This window comes from Acinonyx jubatus, chromosome B2 (assembly GCF_027475565.1).
Source record: "Acinonyx jubatus isolate Ajub_Pintada_27869175 chromosome B2, VMU_Ajub_asm_v1.0, whole genome shotgun sequence".
Lineage (NCBI taxonomy): Eukaryota > Metazoa > Chordata > Mammalia > Carnivora > Felidae > Acinonyx > Acinonyx jubatus.
The window spans coordinates 53,217,258-53,235,118 of record NC_069385.1 but is presented as its reverse complement, the minus strand read 5'-3'; the positions used below and the strand labels follow the sequence as shown (position 1 = coordinate 53,235,118).

The 17,861-nt window shown below is 40.1% G+C and overlaps 1 protein-coding gene across 4 annotated transcripts in view; it reads left to right on the top strand.

The window, feature by feature from the left end:
* The window catches only part of ARMC2 (armadillo repeat containing 2), a 125,729-nt gene that overhangs the window by 47,536 nt on the left and 60,332 nt on the right, over positions 1-17,861 (top strand). For all 4 annotated transcript variants that reach the window (XM_053222392.1, XM_027057141.2, XM_027057142.2 and 1 more), the window contains 3 exons: positions 1,221-1,396; positions 6,910-7,012; positions 8,077-8,300. In XM_053222392.1, the coding sequence (XP_053078367.1) occupies positions 1,221-1,396; positions 6,910-7,012; positions 8,077-8,300 (503 nt within the window). The remainder of the gene's footprint in view (positions 1-1,220; positions 1,397-6,909; positions 7,013-8,076; positions 8,301-17,861) is intronic.

The window sequence follows — 17,861 nt, the reverse complement described above, 5'->3', positions numbered from 1 at the left end:
TATTGTTGAAAAGAGCTAAAAATGGCCTGAGTCATTTCCTTCTTCAGGCACACACTTCCTCTATGTGGGCTTTTAAGAGCACATTATGGTATTTATTTAAGATTGGTTTCCTAATTTTAAATTCTGTGATGGAATCTACCAGATAATATTTTTCAACTGAGTATCTTAGACCTTGGATTCTTATATTTCCCCTCATATTCCATTTTGTGTGGTAATTTTCTTCCTTTATGCCTATTGGTATGGATACCACTTTCAAAAATTGTTGCCCTCAGACTTCTACCTATAAAACAAGATGTTCTAGGTTTCTCCTATTTTCCAACTAATGCCTTTTTTTTTTTTTACTCTCCCCTCTCTTGTAATAACCACCTGTAAATAATGGTGGGTGAGGTGACATTTTGAGATTTTGTTCCATTTGAGCCCTCTTTTCTCAGATAATGAGCATTGTTCTCAGAGAAAAACATTGATCATTGTTTTCATCAACAGATATATTAGAAAGCCAGTATATATGAAACTATGTTATAGATTGCCAGTACACTATTCTCATTGTACCATGCTCTGTTGATGCAAAGATATGTACAGTATTCTCATTGTACCATGCTCTGTTTGATACAAAGATACAAAGACACAATTCCTACTCACTTAGCATGGCATCTGTTTGAGAGCACTGGGCATATAACACAACACTCGTGTGTATGTGGAAAAAAAAAAAAAACAGGCTACAGAGTAATGTTTGTTGAATGTAGAAGGCTGCGACTTTTCTGGAGGAGCCAGAATATAAACAGAGCCTTAAAGGACCAAAATCAGTAGGAATGAAGATGAGGAGAACATTCTAGGCCAGTGGAACTATGCCACAAAGGGTTGGAGGCAGAGACACAGTGCCGTGCTTCGCTGAGACTGAACCAACCAAGCACTGTGAAAGCATTTGGAACAAAGCAGACCCAACTGGAATAGGTGCAATTCATTCTTTACTGCACTCTTTGAAAGACTGTGTGTTCTAGATAAGCTGACCGATGAGTAAATAAGTCAACATTATAGGGGGTGGATCAACAAAAAGGAAAAAAAAAAGGTCGATGGAAATTACAAGAGAAGGGGAAAAAAACATTCAGGGATTTGAAGATGTTCTGGGAAATAACAACGGGGTTTTACTTACACTGTGTTTGACACACTTGAAAGTTTGACCTTAATTAGTAAGTGCCGCTTTACTCTCTTTGCTCTGACAGAAGAAAACATTGAAACAATTTGTGCTGCTTGCACACAACTTCATCACGCTTTAGCAGAAGGAAACATGCTTGGAAATAAGTTTAAGAGAAGAAGTATTCTCCTGAAGACCCTATATAAACTAGTTGATATTGGTTCAGACTTGCTCAGCCTTAAACTTGCAAAACTTATTCTAGCAGTAAGTTTTTCTTTCCTCTGGTCTAGTAGACTGTAGCACTTAAAAGTTTTATCTAACGCTTTGTTTGTAAATATTACAAAGAAGATTAGAAATGCAGTGTGTTCATTTAGAAGCTTGAAAAGAAATTAAGGTAATAAATTGACATCTCAGAATTTGGGAAGTACTATCTAAGGAACTAAGGCTGAGTACGTGGAAAATGCTCAAATAAACGCTTACATTTGGACTGTGGCTAAGCTTCAAAAAAAGGTGACAATAGGCAAATACATGCAAAACAGCTTGTCAAGTAACTTGAGATCAGTATCAGAGCATGCAGGCTGTGGTTTCTGCCCCATGGTTTCTGCTCGGTGCTTGATTCTGCTACATGATTTAATAAATAACTTAGGATAATGTGGGCCATGGACACAATGGCCAGGTGCTTTATGAACCAGTATGAAACAGAGAAACAGCTGCATGTGGTCATGGGAAGGTGGTAACAGAAGGCTCCCGTGAGGTGTTAGAAGAAAAGGCCAGACACCAAATAAAAGTCTGTAGAAACTCTGTCTCGAACAAAATGATATCATTGTTTGAGGGGAACGCTTTGTTGCCACAGCCATAAACAGTTGGAAACAAAAGATAAGACACAATTATTATAGAATGTTCTAAAAGAGCCGCTAAAACAAATGAATGAAGCTTTGTTGACCTAGTTTCATGAAAGTGATAGCTATTATGTTAACACCCATAATTCATACAATTTAAAATCTGAAAGTACACAGGGAAGGTAAGCATTGGCATACTTAGAGTTTAGTAAGAGTGCCCGCTGTTCCTTAGTTTGATGTCTTTGATGAAGCAGAATATTCTGACTACGTACTCTATGTAATTTTTTGAAGAAGCTACATTCTTATTCAGCTGTCATCAAAAACTATTCACCCTCTTGTAAAAAAAAAAACAAAACAACCTGTAATATGTGACTCAGAAAGTAGCATTTCTTTGAAATAGTGATTTCAGCAGTATTTTAATCCCCTCATTGAGGATAACTGGTCAATCAGTTTTAATGAAGCAAAAAGAGCATAAGCCACAGAGATAATTCAAGTCAAAAGTTGTAGGTAGACTATATATGTTAACTAACTGGAATTTAAACATAAGCTTGAAAAAGAAAAGAAAAAGTTGTAGGTAGAGGCAAAAAGATATCTGCCTGCTCACCCTGTTTCCTCTCTGACCCTGGGTTTGGGGTACTCCCTTGGCCCAGGAGAGCCCCTGTGAGCTGGAAGCCTCTACAGTGTAGCTGCCCCAAGATGCCAGCTGCTGAGGGATTGACTGCCTTTGGTTTTTCATCTGGATCCTAGACGTTTTGCTCCGAACCAAGCCAAAAACTAGAGAGAGGAGGAGGAAAATGCCACAAATTAATCAGTGCTTTGCCGAGAAAATATCATTTTGGTTATAAAAGGTGCCATTCAAATTAATTATACACATGACACAATTTATTTTAGGGTAAAGGGCTAAGTGATTGCCAGGCAGCGATCGCGTTCTGAACTAAATTTGATTAGATAAGGCTCTCTCTGTGACATTGACTGCCTTGCTGAATCAGAGTCAAGACTGGCTAGGCTGCACTCCAGAGTGCAGAGATGGGCAGGTTGTTCCTTCTGATTAACTATAGAACCAGGTCAGGAGGGACTTCCAAGGCCATCAATCCCAACTTCCCATCTGCTACCTGAATCTCCCCTAATGTTCCAAGCAAGACACTGTTTTGCATGGGCCTTGGTGTTGGAATTCTATGTAAGTTTTAAACAGGCCACATCATAGGGGCGCCTGGGTGGCACAGTCGGTTAAGCGTCCGACTTCAGCCAGGTCATGATCTCGCGATCTCGCGGTCCGTGAGTTCGAGCCCCGTGTCAGACTCTGGGCTGATGGCTCAGAGCCTGGAGCCTGCTTCCGATTCTGTGTCTCCCTCTCTCGCTGCCCCTCCCCCGTTCATGCTCTGTCTCTCTCTGTCCCAAAAAAAGTAAATAAACGTTGAAAAAAAATTTAAAAAAAAAATAAAAAAAATAAAAAGGCCACATCATAAAAAGCTGTCGAAAAAGCAAATAATAGTAATAATAAAGATATATGGAACCAAGATGTTTTTAATATCTTCTCTAGTGTCTGCCAATATTTTACCTACCAGTGTAGTGTTACAATTCAGACATTTAAAATTATTTATAGTTAAAAAAAACTTGGTGAGCATAATGTCAGTTTTTCTGATTTCTTGCCTTGTTTTTCTTTTTGGTTAAGTAAGTTGGGGGGTTTGCCAGACAGTGATTTTAATTTTAACCTTTGTGTCAAAAGATCTTTCTGGAGCGCCTGGGTGGCTCAGTCGGTTAAGCGTCTGACTTTGACTCAGGTCACGATCTCGAGGTCCGTGAGTTCGAGCCCCGTGTCGGGCTCTGGGCTGATGGCTCAGAGCCTGGAGCCTGCTTCGGATTCTGTGTCTCCCTCTCTCTCTGCCCCTCCCCCGTTCATGCTCTGTCTCTCTCTGTCTCAAAAATAAATAAACGTTAAAAAAAAATTTTAAAAAAAAGATCTTTCAAAAATTTATCAGTCTACATTAAGAGATTTTTTAGGGGCACCTGGGTGGCTCAGGTTAAGTGAATTGGTTAAGTGTTTGACTTTGGCTCAGGTCATGATCTCATGGTTCGTGGGTTCGAGCCCTGCATCAGGCTCTGCATTGACAGCACAGAGCCTGCTTGGGATTCTCTCTCTCTCTCTCTCTCTCTTTCTCTGCCCCCCCACCCCCAAAATAAATAAATAAACTTTTAAAAAAAGATATTTTTTAGTACAAATGTATACACAATGAATGCAGCTATATTCAGGAGGGGGGGAGAATCTAGTTCTCTGTACAGGGGGGAGAAACAGAAAAAAAAAACAAAAACCAAAAAACACCAATATGTCAACAGTGATTATGCATAGTAAGTAGAATTATAAGTGTTTTTAAACTTCTCTTTAGTTTTCCAAATTTGCTTTATAGAGAAAAGACTGCAGTCTTGAATGTAAGAAATAAACTACCCACTGTAAGAACTTACTTTGTGCCAGGGGCCCTTGACCCTGGGGATACAAGTGAATGAAGTAGCCTCTGCCTTCCTGGCTGGCACTGTGGCAGGAGAGATTCTGCTAAACGCAGAAAATGCCCATAGGGGAGGATGAGTACTGGGGGCCAAGTGCACTGCACAGGAACGGGGATGGACAGTGTGGGGGAAAGAGCTGTTTCATGTAAGGTTGTCTGCGCTCCTTGCATGCAACTTAAGATTACTTTTTCATGCCCCAGAGTCATAATTTTACAGTGACCAAAAGAGAAGGTATAGGAATGCGCTTTGAAAGTAATTTGACCTTAGAGCAGACTTGGAAATTGTAGACTGACTGTTTGATTGATTGATTGATTGATTTTTTTAATGAAAACCCTGACATGAGTTGTTGTAATTTTTCCTCTGTCACTTTTCACTAAAAATGTAAGACTTGGGTGGGGGGCGGGGGGTGAGGTTAGTTGTATTCATTCATTCATTCATTCATTCATCAAGTTTTATGTTATTTTTAAGATTATTTATTTATTTTGAGAGGTGGGGAGGGGCAGGGAGAGAGAGAATCCCAAGTAGTCTCCACACTGTTAGTGTGGGGCCCCCCGCAGGGCTCCAACTCACCAACCACGAGATCATGACCTGACCGGAAATCAAAAGTCAGACATTTAACTAAGCCACCGAGGCGCCCCTGTTCAACAAGTTTTATTAAGTACACAACACGTGCTACATATCACAGTGTCATAGGGGACTATTAACTGATTAAAATATATTCCCCTTATTGTGATGAGCACTGGGTGCTGTATATAAGTGATGAATTGGTAAATTCTACACCTGAAACCAATTTTATCAAATTTGTTAACTAACTAGAATTTAATTCAAACCTTAAAATATATTCCCGAATCTCAAGGACAATATATATTTCCATTGATTTAGAATTTCTTTCTATTTTCTTTAATCAGTTTATTTTCTCAGTTGTTAAATAATTTTTTAAACACCTAAGCATTAAATTTTTTTGTTTAATTTCCATTTCCTTTTTCCTCCTGAGAACAGAAGGAATCCCCATGCTGCCATGTGTTAACAGTTTGTGAGGCTTCCACAAGGGAGCTTCTCAGACTTGCATGTGCACTGGATCCCTGGGCAGCTTGTTAAAATGCAGATTCTGATTCAGCAGCCGCTGGGTGGGGACTATGAGTCTGCACTTCTAATACTCACCCAGATTCCTCAGGTGCCAGATGGAAATGACAACACCTAAAGTGCAAGGTGGCTCTGAGGTAACATGTGGAGGGGCCCAGTGCAGGGAGGCGCATGGAGGCCACTCTCTGGATAAATGCTTCCATCCCTCTGCCCCTCCGGCACAGGGCTGGCCATGTTCGTCCAATGAACAGCACTGTGCTTGATACACGGTAGGAGCCCATTAGTATTTGCAGATCAAGCACAGAATGAATCTTTAAAAACATGTCTGACAAATCCCATTATCTTTTTTTTAACGAACTGATGTTGAAGATAATTTTAAGGATACTTTTTAATGATAAAATAATGACCCATATGCCATCCTTTTCACACAGATATTTATTTAGATGACCTCATTCCTACTAACATCTTTTACATTCTTGCAATGAGGGCACATAATATTTCCATTTTGCAGTAGGTTATAAATGTCTTTTTTTAACATTGTGTTCACAGTTACACTTTTTATGACTGCTCAATATGAGTAGTATTGATGTTCCACGGTTTATTAAGCTATTTCCTAATATCACTTAGGATGTTTTTTATTTTTAATTTTCACTACTTTAGAGAGACATACAGCTGATTGAGACCATTTGATGTAGTTAGTCCCCCTCTACTGTGCTTATTTGATGTATACTTTATTTCCCCTGTGCTTAATTTACTTGAATATTTTTCTATGATTTAGAAGGTAATTTTAAGCTTTGAACATTACACGCCATTATCTCAAAGCATTACAGGAATAGCCTTAAAAATGAATATATAGGTATTATCTAATTAAAGAGTATTACTTTTTTGGTTTTCTTTTATTTAAATGATAAGAATTGTACTTTCTCCCGTCTAGGTATTCTTTTCTAAGTTAATTCAATCTGAATTTGGGTATCTGTGTTCCTTTACAAGATCTTGTACGTTAAAGCAATCGCCCCATTTAGTTAAGTTTCTCAACATCCTCCCCGCTTTTATCCTCATATACTCTTTAAAAAGTAACTAATAACCACACGTGTAAGGATGAGACTTTATGAACTGAGAAATAAAGGCTTATCATTAAAGCATGCTTACGCTAAAGATCATTTATATTGTATTTACCATAAATGAGTTAATTAAATACTATAGTTGGCAAGTTTGTAGCCTAAACTTAGAATTCTTCTTTACATTTTAAAAATACTCCTACAGCACTTTTAAAATAGATGTGCGTGTTAAAAAATTACGGCGCGTCTTTATTTCCCTGTGCGATAAAAACATAAGTGTTTCCTTTCTCCGCAGCTTAAAGTGAGTAGAAAGAATCTCCTTAATGTCTGCAAACTTATATTCAAAATTAGCAGAAGTGAGAAGAATGACTCTCTGATTGAAAATGACAGCATTCTGGGTGAGTATCAGCACCACCACCGAGTGAATGTTGCACTTGAGTGTGAATGAGAAGTTTGGGGGGCAAAGTTCTCACTAATGGTGGCTAGAATATCTTTATTTTCTACTAATTCCAGAAGTGATGCGATGCCTATTGTTGCTCTGTCTTCTCTGTGTTTTCCACATTCCTTTGAATGTATCCTCGTTAGCTATTTGTTTTCAATGTCTGTATTAACATCATGTGACTATCAAGTGTTGCCTATTTAAAAATTCATCTCCTGGTCTTGGATTGACTGTCAGACAAAATACACTTAATGGCATTTAACATAATTGGAATTTTTGGTCTTTTGATGTAGTAGAAATGACAAAAACTTGGAAGACAAACTGGAAGACAGGTGTTGTAGGCATTTGACATGAAAGTGTCTCAAATGTGTTTCAAATATGTAGGTAGAGAAATTTTATTGCCCTGTAGCTAGCTACATAATGTTTAAATAGCTAATAATGTTTAAATCTTAAACATTAAATAATTAAGATGCTTCAATAGTTATCTAAATAGAAATCTTTTATGAATTAGTATTGCTGATCTAAGGGAAGGCAGCGGAGTTCTTTTTTTGCAACATAGGATAAATGACCTCTTTTTTTGACCTCAGCAGACAGTTTTTGAGAGAGACAGAGACGGAATGTGAGTGGGTTAGGGGCAGAGAGAGAGGGGGACACAGAATCCGAAGCAGGTTCCAGGCTCCGAGCTGTCAGCACAGAGCCTGATGCGGGGCCTGAACTCATGAGCTGTGAGATCATGACCTGAGCCCAAGTCAGACGCTCAACCGACTGAGCCACCCAGGTGCCCCAAGAACATGTTCTTATTTATATATTAATTATCCCATCCTTTTGCTGTCCCTGTTATTACAGAGATTTGTCTTTGCTACATGTAAGCTTTCCTATTTACACCACGAGTAACCCTTAACAAGCATCTGTATGTAGGTTCTCACTAACATTTTAGAAATTATATTTGGTGTTCACATGCAAGTGCTTTAAAATGTCTCTCTCCAGCTGTTATACATTTGTCATAATTCATCTTCTTGACAGAATCATTATTGGAGGTCCTGAGAAATGAAGACCTGCACGCTAACACTGAAGCTTTTTTATACTGTATGGGGGCTATCAAATTCATTTCTGGAAACCCAGGATTTCTCGATGAAATGATCAGCAAAGGTGCTGTGGAAATATTGGTGAATTTGATAAAGCAAATCAATGAGAACACCAGGAAATGTGGCACATGTCTGCCTAACTCAGGCCACTTGTTAGTCCAAGTGAGTATTTTACTTGAAAAGGTTATATGTGTAAAATTAGTTTTTATGTTACCTAACACTAGTTACCTGCCAGGTGTAACAGGTAACAAGGGGGCTGTTACCTAGTCAGGTGGGGGTGCCTGGCCTTGGGGTTCAAGAATAGCAGCCACTTCTCCACCTCTGCCCCCGTGTGTGCCCATTTTCCCTGGAAAGGCCACTCCATGGCTTTTCACCAAACAGCTCTCTGTGTGGCTTTGAAATCCATTTCCGCTACCCTGCAGAGAAAGTAGGCCTGAGACAATAAAAAGTAGCCTCTCTCTGCAAAACAATTGCATGCTATTACCAGAATTTTAACATGCAGAGTTTTAACTTTTAGAGCTTCAAAGACTGAAGATTGTTCATGGTAGCTAATGTCATGGATCTCGTACCTCCAGTAAAAAGCAGAAGTTAACAACACGGGGGTGTGGAGATGACCCACAGGCCTGAGACTATAAGCATGAAGGTTAGCAAAACTAGATCTGTTTAACATGACCAGGGGCAAGAAAAAAAGAGATTTGTTCCGTGTTAGTTTTATTACTTCTTTTGTGGCAGATTAAATTTCATAGTTAAAATATTTTCATTGGAGCTGCTTCAGCTTTCATGTTCATTTTTAGATGAGATTTTACTTTTTAATAGGATTTGTATATCAGATAATAGCATCTTTGATGTAATACTTCATGAGATTTGAAATGTGCCTGCCAATTAATGAGGATTGATTGAGCACTCAGGGTGCTGGCAGCTTTGGGGAAAGTGTGTTAAAAATTAGATTTGAGCCCTGCCTTAAAGATGCTTAAAGTGTTTGTGATGATCATTAATTTTGGACTTTGTGGTCTGTCTCCATTTTGAAAAAAGATTATGAAAACCCCTTTTAGTCGTGAATGATTCAGAATTATATGGGATGAGCCATCTTTTGTCTAGGGAGGCTTAGAAACATTATTTTCTTACTGCCAGTGTTATTGAGTTATTCAAAAGTTTTCCTCAATGAAAATAATTACTTTGGTTATATAATTATTATATTTCCTTATTAAAATGCAAAAAAAGTATAAGGAAGAGTGTAAAATTGCCTGAAATGTTTTTACCCTGAGATAATACACCTCCAGCATTTTAGCAAACATTTTCCCATGCGTTTTATGTATATATACTTACATATGCATAATTTTATATAATTCTTACGTTTTTATCATGAACCATCTTATTTTTAATAGCTATTCTCACTTATTTTCCCTTATTTTCCATTACCCTCTTCCTTCCTCATTTCTCCTGTTCCAACCAGTTATTGTCCACACTGATGTGCTCAGTACCTTTTAATGCAATCATAGGTTTTCAAAAATGGGATATTCTATGCACTTCTCTGTTCTCATTTAACAATACATTGTAAGAACCCCTTGGAGACTTATTTTACTTTTTTTTAATGACTGCACAATATTCTGTGTTAAGGATGTACCTCAGATTCTGAACTGTTCTCCTTTTGGGATATTCACTCTTTTTAATTTTTATGCAATGGCTTTTAGAATTCTTGTCTGATTAAAAAATCTCCTTCCAGCCCATTTATATACACATATATAAGTATATATGTAAATATACTATACTATAATATATGTTGTAATATACAACAAAATAAAATATATGCAAATTTATATGTTTATTTATATTTATATTTATTTATATATTTATATACTTATACATGTTAAAATATATGCTATATAGAAGTAGGATCAATTGGTATAAAGGAACATTGACCGTTTTTCAAAATATTTATGTATTTATTTTGAGGAGGGGGAGAGGCAGAAAGGAGGGAGAGAGACAATCCCAAGCAGGCTCCAGGCTGTTAGCACAGAGCCTGATGTGGGGCTGGAACTCACAAACTGTGAGATCACGACCTGAGCCAAAATCAGTAGTCGGACACTTAACCAAATGAGCCACCCAGGTGCCCCAAGGAGCACTGAGTATTATTGTAACCTGGATCGCCAGTCCAGAACTAGGACCAGTGTATACCAGTAAGTACAGTGTAATCCCCATGTTCCCCTTCTTTCCCTTCCACCTACACTCAGCATCCTTAGGTTCACTAGGTTAGATGTCTTTTTCCTTTCCTGGAATCCATGCACCCCGCTAGGTGGTGTAACAAGGGGCACTCTAGTAACTTCTTCCTCTCTGCCTGCCACTGCTCACCAGGCACTGTCATTGTCCCCAGATCCCTCCTCTGAGCCTTTCTAGGATCTGGCATAGCCAGGGCTTACATGCCTGAGGTTTCTCCCTGGAGCACAATCCAGCAGGAGAAAGTGCCACCACCTGAGAATGCACTCCTGCGATGGTCACCAGGCCCCATTTGCACCATCTATACAGTGTCACTCGTGTGTGTGTGTGTGTGTGTGTGTGTGTGTGTGTGTTTACAGATCTGGGAAGAAGGAGAGCTGCTTCTTCCTGAACTAGACATTCCCTCATATTTAATTAAAAGGAAGAAAAGCTGTTGTGTATCATACAGTTGATAAAATGTAAGCAACATGACTTCATTATAGGAGCAGATGAAAATCTCTACTCCTGTGAATGTGTAACACTGACTGGCTATTCACTAGCCGGCCCATGTGCAAATTCAACCAAACAGATCTGGCCATGCACAGAACTGTTTGTTCATACTAGTTTTCAGAACTTGGTAACTCTAGCTCATGAGACATTTTTAAAAAGCAACTTTGTCCAATAGAAAAAATAAGTTGATTACAGTGGCTGTACCAATAAAATGTCTGTAAGCCAGAGAGAACCTGGCAAGACCAAAACAACAAGGGTAGGTAACTGTGACTACAAGGGTAGTCACAGTTGTGACTTCCTCTCTTCTATGACTTTCAACCCGGAGAACCTCAGTAGCTTCAGCACACTTTCTGGGCACCTCCTGTTATAGAACTATACGTTCTAGCATGTGGCCCAAATGCTGGAGTCATTCTGTTTCCCCAAAGCTGCCCTCTTGGGCACCCAGAAGCTGGAGCCGGAAGCTTGTGTAGGATTTGGGAAACTGGCACGAAGGGAATGGGATAGGGTGTGTTTGGGGAATGCCAAGCAGGTAGGCTTGTCCAGAGCCGAGAGGTTCTGTGAGGTTCAGAGGCCACAGCCCTGAGTCTCGAACACCAGGCTATCGAGTATGGACTTGGAGGAGCCGCTGGAGGTGGGGGCATGGGGAGGAGGAGGGGAGATCAGAGTGGCAGAAAGACGAACATGCACTAGACAATAAATTGGAAAAGACCAAGAAGCTGACAAGCGATGGGAGGGGACTGTGTCAGTCGCACAGACTTGTTGGAGGGCAGAGCTCTCACACACAGCAGCCCCAGTTAAGAGGCATTGCTGCAGTTATTAGGGTCGGGGCAGATTATAATAGAGCTAAAGGGAAGAGGTCAAGGAGTGGGTGTGGAAGGAAGACTCCTCCACAGCATCTGGGCTAAAGCTGCTTACAGGAAAACATGAAGTTCTGAGATCTTGAAGGTTTTCTTTATGTTGTTTCTCACTTGTATATATATAGGGAGAGGGAGAGGGATATATATATATATATATATATATATATATATATATATATGTATATATATGTTTATGTTGTTCACTGTGTGGCTGAAATCAAGAGACATCGATTTCACAGGTGTTGCTCTGTGCCAGGAGTGTTCTGGGTGAGGTAAGGAACACAGTTGCCAGTAGGGGCCTACCGTCTGGAGATACCCCGTGTCCAGATAATAGTATCTGATGCCGCATTCTTCTACCATGGAAATCATGGTATTTACACACGTTCAATGCTGCATTCAGTTCTTGCCTACCATATACTTAATAGCATTTTGAGAGGGTGACTGTAGCTGCTCAGAGGAACCGAGGCATCGCTGCCTGTATGCCAAGTACAAGTATTAACACAGACCTGGAGATATGACTTTGTAATATGGCAGGACTAAAGAAGTTTAAACTGTGTATGTTTACTGAATTCTAGAATGCTAGGATTTCAGGAGAGCCCCCCAAAAGTTGGAAAAAGACAAATATAGGCCAGACAAAAGGCAAGGCCCCCTAAATGCCAGTAGTAAATTGTATCGCCCAAGGAGGTGACAGACAGAAATAGGGATTTGTCAATGTTGGTCCTGAATGAATTATCAGGAGGTGTTAGGTTCACGTCTGACTTCTAAAGCCTAGCATTTGGGAAGGTATAACATGGGAGTGGAGGTAGACTGCTAGAATCACCTCCATCATAAAGTTTGTTGTGGTCTCCATCATACCCCCTTCCTAGGGAATGGGGAAGAGTCTTCTATATATGTCATAATCACAACCAAGCTCTGATTACCCTGGTGTCTTGTCTGTCCTCTTGCGTTTTGAGAACATCATGTACACAGCTGCTTTACTGTAGTTGAAGGAATCTCAAGGTATCACATTTATAGTTAGGTAATTTATAGGTATATCATGTAACTATTTTTTAACCTTTTTTTAAAAGTTTATTTATTTATTTGGAGAGAGAGAGAACACAAGCCAGGGAGGGGCAGAGAGAGAGGGAGAGAGAAAATCCCAAGAAGGCTCCACACTGTCAGTGCAGAGCCCGACCAGGGCTGGATCTCACCAACTGTGAGACCATGACCTGAACCGAAACCAAAGGTCAGTTGCTTAATGGACTGAGCCGCCCAGGAGCCCCTAGAATGTAACTGTTAAAACCCAGATTGTCTTGAACTAACATTCCCACTTTTTCTTATTCCTTTGTATTTCCAACCTTTCTGTTTTACAGCTTGACCCATTTGAATTTGAGTTTAATCCATAGAGAAATACATTCTTTCCCTGCTTCAGATACAACATTTTTTACTGTTTTGTGACATCCAGATAACATGGTTCGCTTCCTTCCCCTCTTCTCATGTCCGGCTCACTTCTCTGGCCTCAAAGCCTTCAAGTGTCACCCCAGAGGGTCCTTCACACCCTAGTCGCCTCCCTCCTTTGCCCAGTGCATCTCCTGAGTTATCTTCTTCCTTTTTCTCAGAGAAAATTTCTTAGTAATGTTAGTCCTCATGGCCCTCGTCATTCCCTGCTCCATTCCTTCACTTTGGCTTGCATTTGGGAGAAGGAAAGTGAATTAAACCAAGAGAGATGACTCAGACATTTTGAGCCCGGATGGTTCAGAAAATGATACTATCATCATTAGAAATTAGAGAGTTATACAAGGAACTCATTTGGTGAGAGAAGGAAATTAATTACGTAATTAGTCTTAACTGAAAATTTTAAAGTGCCAGCAGAATAGCCAAGTGGGGCTGTCCAGTAAGCGACTGCAGTTATGAACGGGTGCTTAGCAGAGAAAGTAAAGCTGAGAAAACAGATTTAGGGCCGTCTGCATGGAGGTGATAGTTGAAGTCAAGAAAGACCAAGGGGAGGGGTGACTGGGTGGCTCAGTCGGTTAAGCGGCCCGACTTCGGCTCAGGTCATGATCTCATGGTCCGTGAGTTTGAGCCCCACGTCAGGCTCTGTGCTGACAGCTCAGAGCCTGGAGCCTGTTTCAGATTCTGTGTCTCCCTCTCTCTGACCCTCCCCCGTTCACGCTGTCTCTCTCTGTCTCAAAAATAAATAAACGTTAAAAAAATAAAATAAAAATAAATAAATAAAAAAGAAAGACCAAGGGGAGAGTATAGAAAGTTAGTAGAGGAGGTCAGAGAACAGATTCTATAAAATGGCCACATTTAAGGAATGGGGGGAGAAAAGAGAAAATGCAGAGGCCCGGAAACTAAGAAAGGACCATGTACAGGAGAGTAGAGATCTTAAAAGCACGGACTGGGTTGGTCAGCTCCGGGAAATGCTGTGGAGAGCACCCACGGGAAGAGGGCACGTGTTCTTCGTGTGGAGAAGTTGGAGTAGGTGGGTGCGATGGAGTCATGCTCCAGTGCTCCGTGCTGTCTTGGAAGCTTGTAGGAGTTCTTTATCCCTGTTTTTTTGTTTTGTTTTTGTTTTTTGTTTTTTTTAATGAAAAGGTGTTTTGATGTAATTGATTTTTTAAAAAAATGTCTAAGCCCCAGAGTAGACTCCCTGCTTTGAGTCATTGGAGTTCACTGCTGTATTCTGTGTGTGGCCCTCCTCCACCCCGTCTTCAAAAGCCTGAAGGTCCATTTGGCTTTGTACCCAGCGCTGGGACAGGACTGTCTAGTGAAGAGAGCACATGCCTGAGCTGGCCTTTCGTCTCTGACCCTAGCAGCACTCCTCAGCCTCTGAGCCCCGCTCTCCTCGTGTTTAAAGGACCAGCGTAACGTGTAGTTGAGAAAATTAATGAGCTAATCAAAGCACTAGAATAGGATATGGCACATAGTTGGTACTCAGCAGAAATTTATTAAATAAAATAAAATAAAATCAGAGTTTCCAAAACCTGAAGTTTTAATTGAATGGCAATTTCTTCTGATGAGAAAAAAAAATTAATCACAAGAAATTAAGATGCTAGAAGTAGATTTCAAATCTTGGATCTTTTTATGTTCTTCTGTCTTTGACAAGCTCTGTGGAGAACCGTGCTGGATAGAAACTAAAATCTGGAAAGGGGTGCTATATTGGCAACGTAGGATTCTGGGTACTTCATGGACCCCAAATTCTCAGAGTCAACTATTCTCTGCTTCAAGGATTTAGGGAATTTAAGTGATGCCTTTGACTGAAGGCTGGAGATTCAGTGAAGCGGTGATTTACATTATGTTAGTGATTAACAACTGTACCTGTAAATCTTGCTTGGGGTCCTTTAAATCTCGTGTTAGTTATATTTAGTCATTTTAAGATGTATTTAGGTAGTTAATTATTATGAGTATGCACACTTAACTAGGAAAGTATGTTAACTCCCTTTCTGTGGCTTACCCTGCCTATGGGAAATCTACCTCTCAGACCATAAAATCAGAACCAAGGCAATAACTTCCACCTGATGGAACCTTGTTCTGGTTATTGGAGGAAATAAACTGCATACCTATAAAATGAGAGCAAATATTCCCATGATTATATTTCTTAAATTCTTATAATTTTCTTGGAGATTTGATGATTAAGCAGAAATATTTTTAAAGCATCTTTTTTAAAGGTTTTGTTTGAGTAGGAAGAGGCAAATGAGGTCATTTATTTTCTTATTGTTTTAATTGAGGCATATAATTTATGATCCAATGAAATGCTCAGATCTTATATGTTTGATGAGTTTTTTTATATATGATTTCTTGTCAAATTGGCTTCCATACAACACCCAGTGCTCATCCCAACAAGTGCCCTCCTTAATGCCCATCACCCACTTTCCCCCTCTACCCCACCCCCCATCAACCCTTAATTTATTCTCTGTTTTTAAGAGTCTCTTATGGTTTGCCTCCTTCCCTCTCTGTTTATAACTTTTTCCCCTTCCCCTCCCCCAATGTTTGATGAGTCAAAAGCATACAGGGGGGTGGGAGGGAGGGGAGGGTGGGTGATGGGTATTGAGGAGGGCACCTTTTGGGATGAGCACTGGGTGTTGTATGGAAACCAATTTGACAATAAACTTCATATATTGAAAAAAAAAAAAAAGCATACAGCCATGTAATCCACACCCCTGTCAAAATTCAGAAGATTTCTGTCACCTCAGAAATTTCCTCCCACCGCTTCCCAGTTAATTCCCATTCTCCTACCCACAAAGGGAACCGTTTTTCTGATGTCTTTCACCATAGATGAGCTCTGCCTATTCTAGAATTTAACTACAATGGAATATATGGTGTGTGCTTTTTTGTGTCTGGCTTGTTTTCTTTAACTTTTATTTCGAACCAAATATAGGTTCACAAGATGTTGCAAAAATAGTACAGAGGAGTCCTGTGTACCCCTCACCCAGCTTCTCCCAGTGGTGACATTTTACATAACTATCGTACATTATGAAAACCAGGAAATTGAATTGTATAGTACAGTTAACTAGAGTACTATTTCTGGCTCAATTTGCTTATCAGTATATTGTTTTTGAGATGAAATGAAACTTTTTTTGTCACAATCTTTGGTATTGGCCACTAGGCTTGCTAATTTTGTAATGATGTATTTGTTAGTGGAGAGGGGACCAGCATTTGCTACTTAGGAGGCTTCTTTCCTATAAGGAATACCCAGTATAACTAAAAAAACCTAATCAGCCAACTGGCATGGGGGGTGGCAGTCATAGCCCTGGCCCTTCCTCTTCACTTCTCCTCCCTTTCTTGGGAAAGACCTATGAATAGGTAACTCTTGCTCACCTCAGATTCTCCAGGGATAGCATATCTAAAGATTTGGGGAGGGGCGCCTGGGTGGCTCAGTCGGTTAAGCATCCGACTTCGGCTCAGGTCATGATCTCATGGCTTGTGAGTTCGAGCCCCGCATCGGGCTCTGCGCTGACAACTCAGAGCCTGGAGCCTGCTTCAGATTCTGTGTCTCCCTCTCTCTGCCCCGCCCTGACTCATATTCTGTCTCTCTGTCTCTCAAAAATAAATAAACATTAAAAAAATAAATAAAACAAGTAAAAAGATTTGAGGAGAGTCAGAGACTCCAGACATGTAATGTAGTGTCTTGGGTTTGAACCTAGAAATAAGAGAAAAACTAAGGCAGATGGGGATGGGGAGAAAGTTATCATCATGGTTGGAACTTATAATTTATAGGTGAGGCAGACATACATTCTCAACCTGAATCCCTGAATCAGACCATCACAAGCTGTATCTGCCTCAGAAGGAGCAGAGGAGAGCATCCTGTGCTCCCTAGTCAGGAAGTAAGGGATAGAGATGGGTCGGGAGTATTATGCTAGATAGTATCTCTTCACAAGGAAGGAACATCAAGAGTGGGAAGTAAATATTCCTATGCCTACTGTTTCTGGGAAGAAACATTTACTTCTTTAAAAAAATTTTTTTTAATGTTTACTTATTTTTGAGAGAAAGACAGAGAAAGAGCTTCAGTGAGGAAGGGGCAGAGAGAGAGGGAGACACAGAATCCAAAGCAGGCTTCAGGCTGTAAGCTGTCAGCACAGAGTCCGACCTGGGGCTCGAACCCACGGGCTGTGAGATCATGACCTGAGCCTAAGTCTGTCACTTAATCAACTGAGCTACCCAGGCACCCCTAAAAAAAAATTTTTTTTAATGATGATTTACTTTTGAGACAGAAAGAGAGTGGGAGTGAGTGAGGGGCAGAGAGAGGGAGACACAGAATCCGAAGCAGGCTCCAGGCACTGAGCTGTCAGCACAGAGCCTGATGAGGGGCTCAAACCCACAAACCATGAGATCATAACCCGAACTGAAGTCCAGTACTTAACCAACTGAGCCACCCAGGCATCTGACATTTGCTTCTTAATTACTGTCACATCTGCTCAGCCTCATCTCTTCATTGTAGACATATTAGTTCTGGCAATAAAGAAATGTCACTAACTTCAACATGTAATTAGGAAAATTGGTGTTATTACTTGGTAGTTCTTGGTATTACATTATCTTTTTCCGATTCATTTTCCTCATTTTACCATATTGACATACTACATAGTTTATACAACATTCAAAACTTCAAGTATGCTGATACATGTAATAGCTGCAACTAGCAGAATCAGCTAGCTCCTCATTTTACTAAAGTAACTGACATAGA